The sequence below is a fragment of the Jaculus jaculus genome, chromosome 7 (genome assembly GCF_020740685.1).
Source record: "Jaculus jaculus isolate mJacJac1 chromosome 7, mJacJac1.mat.Y.cur, whole genome shotgun sequence".
NCBI lineage: Eukaryota > Metazoa > Chordata > Mammalia > Rodentia > Dipodidae > Jaculus > Jaculus jaculus.
In genome coordinates, this window is record NC_059108.1 from 113,171,730 (window position 1) to 113,189,923 (window position 18,194).

The window sequence follows — 18,194 nt, forward strand, 5'->3', positions numbered from 1 at the left end:
CACTGCAAATGAACTCCAGATGCATGCACCCCCTTGTGCATCTGGCTAACATGGGTCTTGGGGAATTGACCCTTGAACCAGCGTCCTTAGGTTTCACAGGCAAGCACTTAACTGCTAAGCCATCTCTCCAGCCCTCCATTATTCTTTTTTTTTCTTTTAAAAAATATTTTATTTTTATTTATTTGACAGAGAAAGAGGGAGAGAGAGAGAGAGAGAGAGAGAGAGAGAGAGAGAGAGAGAGAGAGAGAGAATGGGCACACCAGGGCCTCCAGCCACTGCAGATGAACTCCAGATGCATTTGTCCCTGTGTGCATCTGGCTAACGTGGGTCCTGGGGAATTAAACCTGGGTCCTTTGGCTTTTCAGGCAAATTCCATTATTCTTTTTTGAGACAAGGTACAACTCTGTATCTCAAGTTGACCTGAACTTTCTCTGTAGTCCAAGCTGGGCTTGAAGTCTTGGCATTTCTCCTTTTGCAGCCTCCCAAGTATTAGAATTACAGGTGTGACCCAACAACATCTGGCTAAAATAGATTTATTTTTAAAATATTTTTTATTTATTTATTTGAAGTAGAGAGGCAGATAAATAGATACTTGATAGATAGATAGATAGATAGATAGATAGATAGATAGATAGAGAGAGAATGGCCACATGAGGGCCTCCAGCCACTGCAAATGGACTCCACACACATGTACCACCATGTGCATCTGGCTTATGTGGGTCCTGGGGAATTGAACCTATATCCTTTGGCTTTGCAGGCAAGCACCTTAACAGCTAAGCTATATCTCCAGCCCAACAGATTTTTAACTGTAGTCATTAATCCCAGCACTTGGACGACAGAGGTAGGAAGAGTGCTCTGAGTTTGAGGCCAGCCTGGGACTACTGAATGAGTTCTGGGTCAGCCTGGGCTAGAGGGAGACTCTACCTCAAAAATTTTTTTTTTATTTTCAACTGCATATCATAAGATCATAAATTGTGATGGAATCTTATTCATTGTTGTTGTAATTGAACTAACACTTTTCCTAGGATTTTTGTTTGGAAAACCTTAAAATCTACAGAGAATTTGAAAGCTAATACAGTGAACATCTCTATATCCTTTGCTTATATGTCGCAATTGATGGTATTTTTAAAATGTCTCTACATCTGCTGTACATGATATACTTTAAAAGCTATTTGAAAGTTGTGGGTATCATGACTGTACCTCAAAAACATTGGCAGTATTACATAAAAAAAAGAAGATATTTTCTTTTTAATAACTTTTTTAGTAAGCATACAAAATAATGGATTTATTTATGATATCTTCATACATACATAGCATTGTACTTTTCTCATATTTACCTAACTCTATTATCTTCCCCTGGCTCCTCCCCTGTCCTTTTGGTTCCCTTTCTCCCTGTTTTAAATATCTATGTCACATAAAGATCTATTTAAATCTAGGTTCTACATATGAGATCATGTGATACCTGTCTTTCTTTTTTCTGATATCTTCTATTATCTCTCCTTACCTTCATATTTCACATGTGAACATATTTAAATCTATATCACACATATGAAGATACTTCCTTATATTACTGAGTACCATTATCATACTTCCCAGTTTAACGTTATTATGTCAGTAGTATACAATAGGAGACTAAATTCAGATTTCCTCAGTTGTTTTAAAAATGTCTTCCTTGTTTTAAAATTAGTATAAACAAGGATCTCATGGAACTTTAGATTGTGTGGTCAAGCGTTATTTATTTTAAAAAATATTTTTATTTATTTATTTGCAAGTAGAGAGAGACAGATATATAGAGACAGACAGAAAGAATGGGCATGGCAGGGCCTCTAACCATTGCAAATGAACTCCAGATGCATGTGCCACTTTGTGCATTTGGCTTTATGTGGGTACTGGGAAACTGAACTCGGGTCACTAAGTTTTACAGGCAAGTACCCAACAACTCTAGTCATTAGATAACTCTTACCAGCAACAAATCTCTGGAGTTCCAATTCCGCCCCACCAGCTAGGCTACTCACAGTCCTGGAAAACTTTGTCTGGGGCCGGCAGCTCTCCTTGGCAGCCATTTCGTGGTCCCAGCATCTTCACTGGTCCTCCACTGCAACCCACAGTTCATCCTCATGACTACTTTGGATCTCCGTGCAGGCATCCAGCAAACCTGCTTCACTCTGCTCATGCCTTTTTCCAAAACACAAGACCATGTCCATGATCCTCTCTTTCCTGCATTTCTTATACTCTACAGTACCAGATAGGGTGTCAAATTGTTAATCCAGGGGGAAATTAAGCAGACTTTGAAGAACAGAACACTTCTTGAGCATTGAGGCTCCTTCTAAAGAGTCTACATTCTTACTGTTTCCCCAATGCAGGTCAGCTGGCCCAATCTCAAAGATTGTAATCTCTCAATTGCAACTGAACAGGCATCAGTTTCAGCCTAAACATTTCTTTTTATGTCATAACCATCTGCTCACATCAGTCCATTTCTATACAGTGCTACCCTCCACAAATTCTTAGATGCAGGTGTAACAGCAAGCCCGTCACACAAACTGTTTCTAGCTCAGTCCAGACAAAGCTCTTTCTCACAAGCCAAACCTCATAGTCCATAGTTCTTACTGTATTCAGGTCTGAGTTTGACCAGAACAGTCCATCAAGCTGTACTTACAGCGCTACAAGGCATCTCTTAGGCCAAGGTTTCAAATCCTTCCACATTCCTCTTGGAAATCAGCTGCAAAAGGTCAAAGCTACACAGTCAGGTGTCTAGCAGTAACCCCATTTCCTTGGTACCACTTTCTGTTGCATTCAGATTTGCATTGCAGGTACAAATCACCTGACCAAGAACAGCTTATGGGAAAAAAAAAAAAGAGGTTTATTATTATTTTTTAAAGAGGTTTATTTTGGTTCATAGTCTTGAGGGGAAGCTCCATGATGGCAGGGGGAAAACACTGGCATTAACAGAGGGTGGACATCACCTCCTGGTCAATATAAGGTAGACAACAGGAACAGGAACGTATGCCAAACACTGGCATGGGGAAACTAACTATAACACCCATAAGCCCACCCCCAACAATATATCGCCTCCAGGAGGTGTTAATTCCCAAGTCTCCATCAGCGGGGATCCTGGGATTCAGAACACCTAAGTTTAGGGGGATACCTGAATCAAACTACCACACCCGTGGTCACTACCATCTGAAAAGAAAAGCTTCTGTAACCAAAAGTGAGAGTAGCTTTAATATATCGGCATAAACATAAGTATTTGGAGGACAATTTGATGGGTATAGTTCCATTTATCCAGACAACAGTAGTAGTTTCTCCCCTCGTGCTTATGACCTTCCAAGCCATAAGCTTTTCATTAGGTTTTTAATACCAGACAGAAACTCCGTTCCATGGAGTGGTCCTCAAATCTAATCAGAGAGAAGTTGGTTTCCCCTATAATAGACATGCCACCATTGCACCAGTTGGTACATTTTGTCTTGTTGTGTAGTCATAAAGCTTTTAGATCCACTGCTGGTTAAGATTATTGGTGATTTTTTTTTTTCCCCTAACAGGCTGCATAGGTCTTTCCATCATTGTATCAGTGAGTCAACAGGGTAGAGGCTTCCAGCTCAACTCTGCTTGATTTCTCAGTGGAGTCTCTAACAATAGGGTCTTACCATTTAGTTCTGGTTGGCAACCAAGAGCCATGGTAATAGGCTGTAATGTTTTGGGGACATCAGGGACCTTCCTGACCAACAATTCCCTGGAAGGTATCCCATCCCTGAAGTCCAGTCTTATACTAGCAGCTAAATATATTTAAGAACCAGGATACATACCTGTTTTGTTGTTGTTTTGTGCATCCATCTAAAGCCTATATATAGTCTATGACTGGGTTATTATGGCTTTGTATCATCTTTGTTTAGTAATTAGAGAGGCTACTTGTCTTGTTTTACGGATTTCTCTCAGGCACGAGTATGCACCCCTGTAGCTACACCACAGCCTACTCCTCCTTGCTCGCCGTCACCTCCTAAGGAACATGTATTTGTGAAAACTCCAGATTCTTCTCCCTGTGATTCGGATCACGATGTAGCCTTTCCTGTGAAAGAAGTACCTGCTGTAAAAGGTAGTTTCTATAAGTTGATCTTAATTTAAGCATATTTCATGATCTGTTTTATAAGATTATTTTACAGGTATAAATAGTTTTTGCCTAGTGAGTTTTAATGAATCACTTTTCTTGCAAGAAAACTAAGGAATTGGTTGCTTCATGTTGCTAAACTAGAATATCACAGACTGGGTAATTTATTTCTTACAATTCTGGGGTCTGAGAAGGCAGATCAAGGAGTTACATCTGCTGCGAACCTTCTTGCTGCACCATAAATGGCAGAAGGCATTGAATAGCAGCAAGAGAGCAAGCTGATGCTTCTCTGTTGGTAGATTCACTGATCCCATTGTAGGACCCCCCCACCGTCTTCATATCATTATCTAACCTAATTAGCTCGCAAAGAGCCCTCTTCTAGATAACAAGATATATGGATTTGAGGAGTAAGCTTCTGACACATAGCCTTTTATACCACACTATCATGTCTTAAAATGTAAAATTTAATAACTGCTTAGATTGCTGTAAGTACATGGTAGTTGTAAAAGTTCTGTCTTTTCAAGATTATTTTCTTAAGCTTTACTAAATTACTTCAGAAATTCTCTCATTAACAGCCATCACCATTATTATTAATATTGCCACTGTTTGTATGCCCAAATGTTAAGGACTGTCTAAAACAACATATGTTACCTTGCTATGAAGTTCTTCACTGTTAATTTTTTCTTTTAAAAAAATTATTAGGAGCTGATATTCCTGCTATCACACTTGTTAATACTCCAACAGTTACCCCCATTACTTCACCTCCTCCTGCAGCAGCTCTCACCCCTACTTTGTCAGAGATTTCCACTGATAAATTAAAAATGTCAAGCCCAGAGCTTCCCAAGCCATGGGGTGATGGAGACCTGCCATTGGACGAAGAGAACCCTAACTCTCTTCAGGAAGAACTTCCTCATCCAAAGGCTATGTAAGTGAGAACATGCAGCTCGTCCTTTTATAACTGAGGGGGGAGAGGGAGGGAGTCCAGGACCCATCCATACCAAAATTCATTTTTTTTTTTGGTGTTTCAAGGTAGGGTCTCACTGTAGCTCAGGCTGACCTGGAATTCACTATGTAGTCTCAGGGTGGCCTTGAGCTCATGGCAGTCCTCCTACCTCTGCCTCCCAAGTGCTGGGATTAAAGACCAGGTCTGATTTTGCCTTAATGTGAATTATCATTTTCTGTGATCAGTTAACTTTTTTTCTTTTTTGGTTTTTTGAGGTAAGTTTTCTTTCTAGTCTAGGCTGACCTGGAAATCACTCTGTATTCTCAGGGTGGCCTTGAACTCACGGCGAGCCTCCTACCTCTGCGTGCGCCACCACGCCCGACCAGTTAACTTTTAAAAATTTGTGTATTTTATTTTATATTTTTACTTATTTGAGAGAGAGAAAGAGATAGAGAAAGAAATAGTGTAAAAGAGAGGGAGGGAAACAAGGAGAGGAAGAGAATGGACACACCAGGGCTTCAAGCCACTGCAAATGAATTCCAAATGCATGTGCCACCTTGTGCATCTGACTTATGTAGGTCCTAGGGAATTGAGCCTGAGTCCTTTGGCTTTGAAGGCAAGCACCTTAACTGCTAAGCCATCTCTCCAGCCTCAGTAAATTTTTATGTTACTTGTATATCCTATGTGGGTTTATCTTGTGGCTAGAAGAGGTTTCAAGATGACCTCTAATTAACTTAGAAAAACAATTTTATAAAAGCATATCTTGAGCTGGAGAGATGGCTTAGCAGTTAAGCGCTTGCCTATGAAGCCTAAGGACTCCAGTTCGAGGCTGAATTCCCCAGAACCCATGTTAGCCAGATGCACAAGGGGGCGCACGCATCTGGAGTTCGTTTGCAGTGGCTGGAGGCCATGGCTTACCCATTCTCTCTCTGTCTGTCTGCCTCTCTCAAATAAATCAAAAGTAAATAAAATATTTTAAAAAGTTTTGATTAAGGGCTGGAGAGATGGCTTAGCAGTTAAGCGCTTGCCTGTGAAGCCTAAGGACCCCGGTTCGAGGCTTGGTTCCCCAGGTCCCACGTTAGCCAGATGCACTAGGGGGCGCACGCGTCTGGAGTTTGTTTGCAGAGGCTGGAAGCCCTGGCGCGCCCATTCTCTCTCTCTCCCTCTATCTGTCTTTCTCTCTGTGTCTGTCGCTCTCAAATAAATAAAAAAATAAAAAATAAAGTCTTGATTAATTATAGTATTTATAGATCATAAAACTACATTGTTAATAAAGAATCTGTTTTTACATACAAAAATATTTAATGTGTATATTTATACTTTTTACATATAAAAATATGATCACAGGTCTTCAGTGACTTAATAAATTCAAAATGTGTATCTTATCTTTGTAGCATAATGTCTGTGGCTAAGGATGAAAAACCTGAGAGCATGGACTTCCCTGTTCTGCCTGTACCTTTAGAGCCAGTTCCCTTAATGCCAATTCCTTTGGTCACCAAGGCCCCTTCACCCCCACATGTGCCAAGTTCTGGTTCATCAACACTGGAAAGCACACCGAGCGTCACGGTCACTGAAACGGAAACTGTAGACAGGCCCATCTCTGAAGGAGAGATTTTATTTAGCTGTGGTCAAAACTTGGCTTCCAAGAGTAAGTTAACCTATATTAATTTTACTAGTTATAATATTTCCGTCAGTAATAACTTCTGTGCTTCAAGTGTTTTTGTTAAGCTTTCAAGATTTGACATGGTATAGTAGGAAAGATAAGGGCTTTGTGAAAGTGAGTTAACTTTTCTAGGCTTTTGTTTAAGAAAATAAAGTCTTGCTGGTATGGTGTTGCAGGTCTTTAATCCCAGCATTTGGGAGGCAGAGGTGGTAGGATTGCTGTGGGTTCAAGGTCATCTTGAGACTACATAGTAACTTCCAGGTCAGAGCGAAACTCTACCTCAAAAAACCAAAAAAAAAAAAAAAAAAATCTCCATAATTCTTTCTTTAGATTAATATAATAGCTTGTGGTATCTTTCCAGTTTGTTTTAGTCTTTACACATATGGATACATAAATGCATACATATGCGAGTATATTTACATTTAAATAGGATCGTGCTATTCATATTGTTCTGAGTATGGATATGTTGCATGATAATATATAATAGATTAATTTCAGTACCAATACACTTAGGTCTATAACATTTTTCAAAGGACTGTTTTATTCTACTTTATGCCTAAATGGGGGAGATTTGTTTAGTTTGTTCTCAAGTTTCCAGACTATAAACAATTGCTTTTTTTGTTTGTTTGGCTTTTCAAGATAGGGTTTCACTTTTGCCAAGGATGACCTGGAATTCACTATGTTAACTATGTAGTCTCAGGCTGGCCTTGAACTCACACCAGTTCTCCTACCTTGGCCTCCCAAGTGCTGGGATTAAGGCATGTGCTCCAATTTGCTTTCTTAATCAACTTTAATTTTCCTTAGTTTGTAAGTACTTTATACATATAGGGGAGTGCTATATAGTCACAGCACTACTTGGGGTTCTTTTAAATCTGACAAACTGATAGATGAAAAAAAGCTCCTGTTGATTATAAAATTCACTATTTTAAAAACTGGTAGGATTATGAAGTACTTAGATATGAACTTTGCCAGTATTTTTATTGTACCGTAAGTTTAAGTATAATGTTCCATGATTTCTGGTCAGATACTTAGTAATCTTTTTTCCCCCCTAAATTGCTGCACTTTTGTTTCTAGTATCAGGAAATGGATTATGTCTGGCAAACCTAAATGACAGCTTATCCAGTACTCTGCATGATGCCCTAGAAATGGTAAGAAGGATTGACTCTGGTGTTGAATTCTCATGGTGTTACCATGATCAGGTTTTTCCTCAATTATTTGAGTAGTAGACACAGAATTTAGTAAAATATTATCCATGAAACTGGACACAGTGGTAAATACCTGTAATCACAGCTAGTCTGCATAATACAGATTTCATACAGATGCCAGGTGTGATGGTGCACACCTTTAATCCCAGCACTTGGAGACAGAAGAGGCACAAGTGAGTTTGAGGCCAGCCTGGAAGTACAGAATCTCCAGGTCAGCCGGGCTAGAGTGAGACCTTATGTAGAAAAAAACAAAAACAAAACAAAACATTAGCTATCATACAGAAATGTTATCATGAATTTTCTTTTTTATAATATTTTTATTTATTTATTTATTTGACAGTGAGGGAAGGAGAGAGAGAGAGAGAGAGAGAGAGAGAGAGAGAGAGAGAGAGAGAGAGAGAGAGGGAGAGAGAGATATGAGAATGTATGTGCCAGGGCCTCCATCCACTTCAAACAAACTCCAGACGCATGTGCCCCCTCGTGCATCTGGCTAACGTGGGTCCTGGGGAGTCGAACCAAGGTCCTTTGGCTTTGCATGCAAGCTCTTTTAAGTGCTAAGCCATCTCTCCAGCCCTGAGTTTTCTTTTGAAATTGTTAAGGAATAGAACTTTTTATCTTTCAGATGTTTTCAAGTAACTTGAATGAGGAAAGATAATTATACTATGTATTATCCATGCTATATACTTTGCTCAGCAGTACTGGTTTTACTTTTTCAAAAGTGTTGTTTCACAAATAGTAAAGCACTTCATTAAGAAGTTTTTTTTTTTTTTTTTTTTTTTCGAGGTAGGGTCTTACTGCAGTCCAGGCTGACCTGGAATTCACTATGGAGTCTCAGGGTGGCCTTGAACTCATGGCAATCCTCTTACCTCTGCCTCCCGAGTGCTGGGATTAAAGGCATGCGCCACCACGCCTGGCTTATTAAGAAGTTTTTTGAGGGCTGGCGAGATGGCTTGGTGGTTAAGCGCTTACCTGTAAAGCCTGAGGACCTCGGATTGAGGCTCGATTCCCCAGGACCCATGTAAGCCAGATATGCACAAGGTGGCACATGTGCCTAGAGTTCGTTTGCAGTGGCTGGAGGCCATGGTGCACCAATTCTCTCTCTATCTGCCTCATTCTCTCTCTGTCTGTCACTCTCAAATAAATAAATACACTAAGCAAAAAGCAATTTAAAAAAAAGTTTTTTGAGGGCCTGGGAGATGGCTCAACTGTTAAACATACTTGCTTCCAAAGCCTGCTGGCCTGGGTTCAATTCCTGAGTACCAATGTAAAGCCAAATGCACAAAATGACACATATATGTGGAGTTCATGTGCAGTGGCTAGATTCCCAGGCGTGCCCATCTCCCCCCAGTATATATAATCTGTGTCTTTCTGTCATAAATAAATTAAAAGCTTTAAAATATTTCTAAGGAATTTAAAATCCTATTTGTTTCTATATTTATAAGAGCATTTGTCTGATACCAAGGTCCACAGCATTCCTCATTTTTAGGACAGGTCTGCTTTGAGTCATAGTGAAGCCTAGTCAGGGTGCTATAGTGAGGGCTTCCAGGACCTGCCTTGTAGGCAAGCCATGCAAGTGTCAGCACAGAGGCAGAGGAACTCTGAGGGATCTGTAGGCGGTCTCACATATTTCTGAAGTTGTTATATTTGCCTGTGGTCCAGGCTGCAGCATTACCCCTGTGCTTGGCTCTCATTGGTGCAACATAGCTGTGAAACACGAAATCATGTGAGCCTAAAACTTGATCTCTGAATTTACATAATATACTTAAAGCATCATTATCATCAGCTGCTTGAGGCAGAAGGTCTAACTTTTTTTTTTTTTTTTTTTTGCTTGCTCATGTATGTTTATTGGTGCTCTATTCACAGTAGATAGGGAATGGAACCAGCCTAGATGTCCATCAACTGATGAATAGATAATGAAGATGTGGTAGATTTACACAATGTACTTTTTTAAAATAATTTTTTGGTTTACTTTTATTCATTTATTTGAGAGTGACAGACAGAGAGACTGAAAGAGGCAAATATATATATATAGAGAGAATGGGCATGCCAGGGCCTCTAGCCACTTCAAACAAACTCCAGATGCATGCGCCCCTTGTGCATCTGGCTTACGTGGGTCCTGGGGAATCAAGACTCAAACCAGGGTACTTAGGCTTCACAGACAGGAGCTTAACCACTAAGCCATCTTTCCAGCCCCACAATGTACTTTTATTCATCTGTAAATTAAAAAAATGAAATTAGAACCGGGCGTGGTGGCGCATGCCTTTAATCCCAGCACTTGGGAGGCAGAGATAGGAGGATCTCTGTGAGTTCGAGGCCACTCTGAGACTACATAGTGAATTCTAGGTTGGCCTGAGCAAGAGTGAGACCCTATCTCACAAAACCAAAAAACTAAAAAATAAAAAAAATAAATTATGCAATTTTCCAGGAAATGGATGGATCTGAAATCGATTGTATTAAGTGAGATAACCCAGGCTCAGAAATTCAAATGCCACACGTTCTCTCTCATTTGTGGATCCTAGCTACAAATGTTTAGATTTGAATGTGAACTGAAGTCAGAGGTAAAGGCCAGGAAGCTAGAAAGGGGCCATGAGGGAGGATAGAGTAGATATGCAAGTAGAGAGCAGAATGTGGGGGGTGAAATGGTCTCAGTGGGTTCAGGGGAGGGGATGTAGAAGAGGTGACAGGAGGATAATTAATCAAAATTAGAGACAAGATGAACAAGCCATATGGAGACATACTTCTTCACTAGCTAAATGATACATGTGCTGAAAAAGAGGGTTTGAGCAGAAGCACCCTGTGCGGGCAGATAATGCCATGCCCAGAAGCCATAAGTTGGTACAAGAAATTTTCAGTGCCAGGGGTAGGATACCTTCCAGAGAGTTATTAGTCAGGGAGGTCCCTGATGCCCCAAAACATTACAGGTGATTGCCAAAGTTTTTTTTTAAAATTTTTATTAGCATTTTCCATGATTATAAAAAAAATCCCATGTTAATTCCCTCCCCCTGAAACACTTTCTCTTTTGAAATTCCATTCTCCATCATATTTCCTCCCCATCTCAATCATTGTACTTACATATATACAATACCAACCTATTAAGTACCCTTCTCCCTTCCTTTCTCTTCCCTTTATGTCTCCTTTTTAACTTACTGGCCTCTGCTACTAAGTATTTTCATTCTCACGCAGAAGCCCAGTCATCTGTAGCTAGGATCCACATATGAGAGAGAACATGTGGCGCTTGGCTTTCTGGGCCTGGGTTACAGATGGTCTAACTTTCATGTTTTTGTTTATTTATATTTTTATCATGCTTTAAAAATATAATTAATTAATTTGAGAGAGAAAGAGGTAGAGAAAGAGAAAGAGAGAGGGAGAGAATGAGCAGCCAGGGCCTCCTGCCACTGCAAATGAACTCCAGATACATGCATCCCCTTGTGCATCTGGCTTATGTGGGTCTTGGAGAATCAAACTGAGATCCTTTGGCTTTGCAGGCAAATGCCTTAACCATTATGCAATCTCTCCAGCCCCTGTACACATTTAAAGCAAAAGTGTTTTTATTAAAGTCAAATGGAAATACAAACTAGATGAAATTAAGAATTCGTCTTCTTTCAAAAGATTGTGATAATGTTTTTTGGCTAAGGTTCCATTATTCATAATTGAGAAATGCAGTTGTTTGATAAAGTTTTCATGTATTAGTTGTCACCATATTTCTTTCAGGATGATGATCCTCTCAGTGAAGGACAGGTGGTTAGGATGCCCCATAAACAGTTGCATTCAGATGCAATTCTTTCTCTTCTCATGAAACGAGACCAGGAATTAGTAGCTTCACAACAAGTACAGGTACTTTTTAAACTTAATGATTTCTTTTTTGGTAAGATATAAACTAACTTTTAATGAAGGTAACTAATGCATGTTACTCTGTAGTCAGTGTTGTAGCAACTTTAACATGAAATCAGAACAGCAGAATTTTATAACTGAGAAGTATTTAGACCATTTGTACCAACCCTCTTGTCCTAGTTAAAAATAGTAAAGCTTTTAAAAATGATTTATATTCTTACACTGGTTTTGACAGTGTACCCTGGTGTAGTACTATGGAAATCAGTGTGGAGGTCTCTCAGATACCTAAAAATAGAACTACCATGTGATTCAGCTATACCATTCAGAAGCATATACTCAAAAACTCCAATCTTACCAGAGATACTGGTACATCCATATTTTTATGGCTGCCCTGTTCACAATATCACAGAAGTGGAACCATATTAGATAGCCATCATCAAATGAATGAATAATGAAAATGTGGTACACAGTGGAACTTTAGCCGTAAAGAAACATGAAATTTGTAGGAAAATGAATGGAATTGGAAAATAGCTAGTACCTGTATTAACCCAGGCACAGGAAAACAGATATCATGTATTCTCTTTCATATACAGATTCTACCTTTTAAATTTTTTCTGATTTATTTTTATTTATTTATTAGAGACAGAGAGAGTGAGAGAGTGAGAATGGGCACACCAGGGCCTCTAGCCACTACAAACTCCAGACATGTGCACCACCATGTGCATCTGGCTTATGTGAGACCTGGGACCTGGAGAATCGAACCTGGGTCCTTAGGCTTTGCAGGCAAATGCCTTGACTGCTAAGTCATCTCTCCAGTCCCTACCTTTTAATTTTTATGTAAAGAACAAACACAATAAAATAAATTATTTGTAAGAATCATTTATTCATTAATTCTGCAAGTTTTTATTGATTTCTACTATTTGCCACATATGTAACTTTGCAAAAGATGCAAAGATGATTGAGATGTGACCTTTACCTTTAACATTAATACAGGCACTTTCTGTGAAATAGCTTTAATTAATTTCTGGGAAGTATGTGCCTGTTATCATTCTAAACATTGCCTAAGATTTTCCAGGGATTATACTAATTGCAAAGCAATATATCCTAACTCAAGGGATGTTGAGCTAGACATGGTGGCTCATACCTATAATTCTAATGCTCAGAAGGCTGTGAGATAAGGCCTTGGTTTGAGGCCAGCCTGGTTAAGACCCTGTCTCAACAAAAGAGAGAGAAAGAAGAAAAATTATTATTTAAATAGGGATAACCTTTATGCTACTAAAGTATATTGTTCCCATAAGCTGCTTAATTATACAGTTCATACTAGCAATGTTGAGCAATTTTAATCGATAATGAATAAGAAATATACTTTTCTAACTTTCAGCTATTTGAACAATGTATAGTGGATATCATCATATATTGTTTTAAATTATAATAGAATTTTATATTTTATTGCTATTTAGTTGGAGGTTGAAAACAGATAATGGGGAACTTCTCAAAAGTAACATACTAAAAACAAGACCAGCCACTAGATGCCTTACTAAACTAACTTTGCAAAGTTATCCTTCATGTAATGTTTATGTGGTATCATATGCACTTTAAAAATACCTTTCAAGCAGTTGTATAGTATAGATCATGGTAGCCAACAAATATTTCCTGCTTTGACTTGATTTTAGTAGTATGATGGTTTAAATAATCATTTCTTTTGAACTCTATCTTTGAAAGGACTTGGATGACAGTGTGGGTGAAGTTAGTGAAGGACAGAGGCCCAGACTGACTGTGGCAATGGAGAATATCTTAACGGGACCATCTCTGTGTGTGCCACAGCCTGCTGCTGTTGCCGAGTGTTTGGATCAGCAGAGTGTTCCCCGGCTGTTAGTTCAGCAGTCTGACATAGCTCCAGGTATACACTCCTGTCTTGTTACTAGATGTACCAGCTATAAAATACTACTTTGTATTCATCATGTATTCTTTATATTCTTCCCATGCTTGCTATATTCAATTTTGCATTGTAATCTACAGTAGTGTTCCTAATCTGAATTGAAAAGAATATAACTATTTTCAGGTAAGGAATTGAAAACTTTCTTTGGTAAAAGTATTACCTTTCCTATGGTATATATAGTGTTTTTCTGAATATAACCTATGTGTCAGTGTTGGTATATGCACCCTTGTTGGTATGTGAGATAATTTTCATAATGAACATACAAATGCTCAAAATACTATAATACAAAAGAATTATTTCGGTGTATACTATACAATTAACTAGCCCTTCAAAATTGGCATAATAGGTCTTATTTAGGAAATCATTTATATTTTGGGTTTTTTGTTTGTTTGTTTTTTCCAAGGTAGGGCTTCACTCTAGGCCAGGGTGACCTTGAACTCACAATAGTCTTCCTACCTTTAACTTTCAAGTACTGGAATTAAAGGTGTGTGCCGCCATGTCTGGCCTGAAATTAACTTTTTATATTGTTCAGATGCAGTGCTCAGTGTACTCTGGACTATTTTAGAAAGTAACTAAATTTTTTTTTGCAGCGCTTGGGAAATTGCCAATATAGTTCATTCTCATTTGTAATAGGTATACTCTATACAATGAGTCATTACATCTAGCAAACATTGAACCATTGCTCCTATAGAAATATATGAGTAGGTTCCAACAAACCTTTGGTTGTAACATTGTTATCAGTTGTTCAGTACATAACCTGGCTTCACTTACGTTTCTGTTTAAAGACATTTTATATGTGTTGTTGAGTCACTGATACTGAAGTTACAACCAACTGCACTACATAACTCATGATTGAAGGAAGTTTACCTGGCACATATGTATTTTCTCTATAAGGCACATCAGAGTCTGCTAATGCTTAGGAACACTAGACAGTGGTAACATTTTGCTTTTAAAATGATTTGGACACCATTCCAAGCAGCAAAGTCAGCCCCCTGCCCCCCAGACACACACACACACAGGAGAGGGGAGATGAGAAGAAAGAAGACAAAAAAATATAAAAAACAAAAAGCCATAGCATTAAATATAATGTGAAATGGCTGCTTATACAAGAGCTGAAATAAGAGCAAGGGTCTCCTTGTTCAGTGTTACTTGGGAAGTACATGTTGGGCAAATCAGTTTCCCATCACTCTGCATATATCCATACAATGACAAGTATTAACAAGTATTATAAATACTAATCTTTGGATTACAGATATATTTCAGTGAGTACATAATTATAAATGCAAATTTTGCCACTTAATTGGGCTCCATTATATACTTGCTGATTTTTCAGTGCCCATTTTTGCATTCACATAAATGAAGAGAAACTTCTTTACCTGTGCAAATTTGCTTGAAATTAGGAAGAACAGCCTGGAGATTAGAAAAACGCTGCTGTAAAGCAGATTTGTCCACCCTATGGTCCATGGACCACATGAGTCCCAGGATAACTATGATGTGGCCTGTTACATTTGTAAATGACAATATCATACTGCCTTGTCAGAGGTTGGATACCCTTGGTATAGAATATTTACTGCTGGTTTTGTATTGAGTGAATGCCTCATTAGTCAGAATTGAGAGAGGCTCAAGACTTAATTTTGTAGGAGAATGCATATTGGAATTTATTTTGTGCATATGATGAAAACATTAAATGTTCTACATGCTTCCAAATTAGTTTTTTTTTAAATATTTTATTTTTAGTTACTTTTTCGAGAGAGGGATAGGGGCAGAGAGAGAGAGAAAGAATGGGCACTTCAGGACTTCCAGCCACTGCAAATGAACTCCAGATGTATGTGCTACCTTGTGCATCTGGCTTATGTGGGTCCTGGGGAGTTGAACATAGGTCCTTTAGCTGTGTAGGCAAGCACCTTAACTGCTAAGCCATCCCTCCAGCCCCCCAAATTAGTTTTTTATGACACAAACTGTTACACATTTAAGTATGTGGATTGCAATTAATAGAATTTCCACTAGATGGCATTCACAGATCACTTGAGAGGTACTAGGTACTTGTCAAATTTTCAAAAATCTTTAAAAAAAGACTTTATTTATTTACTTATTAGATAGAGAGAGAGAGGGAGGGAGAGAGGGAGAGAGAGAGTGGGAGAATGGGCCTACCAGGGCTTCTAACCACTGCAAATGAATTCCAGATACATGTGCCGCCTTTGCATCTGGCTTTACGTGGGCCCTGGGTCCTTGAACCTGGGTCCTTTGGCTTTGTAGGCAAGTGCCTTAACCACTAAGCCATTTCTCCAGCCCTAAATCATTTTTTTAATTGATTATTTTTAGACATGTGCATAATGTGTTATGATCATAATTCTCCCCCAGTATTTTCTTTTGTACCCTTCCGTGATATGCTTCCATATACCCCCTTCTTTTTCAACTAGTTCTTTTTCTAGTTTGATATATATATATATATATATATATATATATATATATATATGTATTGTCTTTCTCCATCATCCATGATGACATGTTGATGGATCCAATATTGTACAGTAGCAGTAGCCTCTGTGAGTGAGGTAATGAATGCAGTAGCCATTCCATATCCAGAAGACACTGATTCAAAGCACCCCTCCCCCTCCTCTCACTCTTGAATTCTTTCTATCTCCGTTTCAACAGTATTTCCTGAGCCTTGGTGGGTAAGGTAAACATGTCTCATTTGATGTTGAGCACTTAACTGTTATTTCTTCTCAGCACATTGACGTGTCTTAAGTCTCTGCGTCTTAAGTCTCTCAGTAGTACTTTCATCTACAAAAAGCTTCTCTGAGGGAAAGTGAGAGCAGCACTAATGTGTGCCTGTACAGATCAAGATGTCTGCAGTTATTACAGACTAGCATCCAGATAGCCTATCCTACCCTTCTCAGTGCTACTGTCGTCCTTTTCAGCAAGTCCTTGCCTTTGTCTAAGTTTTCCTCTAGCAGTCTCAGAGTTTCTGGTCTTACATTACTGTCTTTGATCCACTTTGAATTGATTTTTGTACAGGTTGAGAATTAATGACACAATCTCTCTTTCTCTCTCTCTCTCTTTTTTTTTTTTTTTTTTTTTTGGTTTTTTCGTTTTTGAGGTAGGGTCTCACTCTAACCTAGGCTGCCCTGTAATTCACTCTGTAGTCTCATTCTGTAGTCTCACGGTGGCCTCAAACTCACAAGAATTCTTCTACCTCAGCCTCCCAAATGGTGAAATTAAAGGCATGTGTCAGTCACCATGCTTGGCCACAATCTCATTCTTTTACATGTAATAGTTTATGGCTTCTGGGCATGCCATTATCCAAAAAAGTAGGCTACCATATGGCTTATTCACAATATCCTGAATTTTGATTAACCTTTCCCCTTCCCCTTCTTTTACTCAGTCTCTTCCCCTGACTTGATTTAGGCCATTCTACCCATAGTAATCAGTTTGTCTCTTTACTTATATACAACACCATCCCCTTAATTCCACCTCTCTCCTCCCTCTGTTATAGTCCCTTTCTAGCTTGCTGGCCTCTGGTACCAATTTTTTTGTTTGTTTGTTTGTTTTTGTTTGTTTTTTGAGGTAGGGTCTTGCTCTAGTCCAGGCTGACCAGGAATTCACTATGTAGTCTCAGTGTGGCCTCGAACTCATGGCACTTCTACTTCTGCCTCCTGAGTGCTGGGATTAAAGGCGTGCACCACCATGCCTGGCTCCTCTGCTACTGATTTTTACTCCAAGTCACACACGAACGTCTGAGCATTTGTAACTAGGATCCACATATGAGAGAGAACATGCAACGTTTGGCTTTCTGGGCCTGGGTTACCTCACTTAGTATAATCCTTTCGAGATCATCCATTTCCCTGCAATTTTTTTTCCTTTCCTTCTTATTGACAGCTTCCATGCTTACAGACAATAAACCATGATAATTCCCTCTGCTGCCCCACTTTCTGCTTCACAAATCTACACTCCATCATATCCCCTCCCTCTCTCCATTAGTGTCTCTTTTATTTTGATGTCATCATTTTTACCTCCTGTTATGAGGGTCATATGGTATATCTATTTTTGTCTGTCTCAGGAACTTCCACACTAATTCCAGAATGGCTGTACCAGATTACATTCCCACCAACAGTGTAGAAGGGTTCCTCTTTTTCTGCATCTTCACCAACATTTATTATCAGTTATTTTCTTGATAATAGCATTCTGACAGGAGTGAGATGGAATCTCAGAGTAGTTTTAATTTGTATTTCCCTGAGGGCTAAGGATGTAGAACATTTTTTTAGATGTTTATATGCCATCTGTATTTCTTCTTTTGAGAACTTTTATTTAGCTTGTTGGCCAATTTTTTAATTGGTTTATTTGATTTCTTACTATTTAGTTTTCTGAGTTCTTTGTGTATCCTGGATATTAATCCTCTGTCAAATGTATCTGGCAAAGATATTCTCTCATTTGGTTGTCTCTTTGTGCTATTCACAGTGTCCTTTGCTGTATAAAAGTTTGTAATTTTATGAGGTCCCATACAATGTTTG

The 18,194-nt window shown here is 38.8% G+C and overlaps 1 protein-coding gene across 1 annotated transcript in view; it reads left to right on the plus strand.

The window, feature by feature from the left end:
* Kiaa0586 (KIAA0586 ortholog) overlaps positions 1-18,194 on the plus strand; it is a 127,475-nt gene that overhangs the window by 62,921 nt on the left and 46,360 nt on the right. The window contains exons 18-23 of the mRNA XM_045155579.1: positions 3,934-4,090; positions 4,805-5,027; positions 6,440-6,693; positions 7,783-7,856; positions 11,625-11,747; positions 13,467-13,644. Of these exons, the coding sequence (XP_045011514.1) occupies positions 3,934-4,090; positions 4,805-5,027; positions 6,440-6,693; positions 7,783-7,856; positions 11,625-11,747; positions 13,467-13,644 (1,009 nt within the window). The remainder of the gene's footprint in view (positions 1-3,933; positions 4,091-4,804; positions 5,028-6,439; positions 6,694-7,782; positions 7,857-11,624; positions 11,748-13,466; positions 13,645-18,194) is intronic.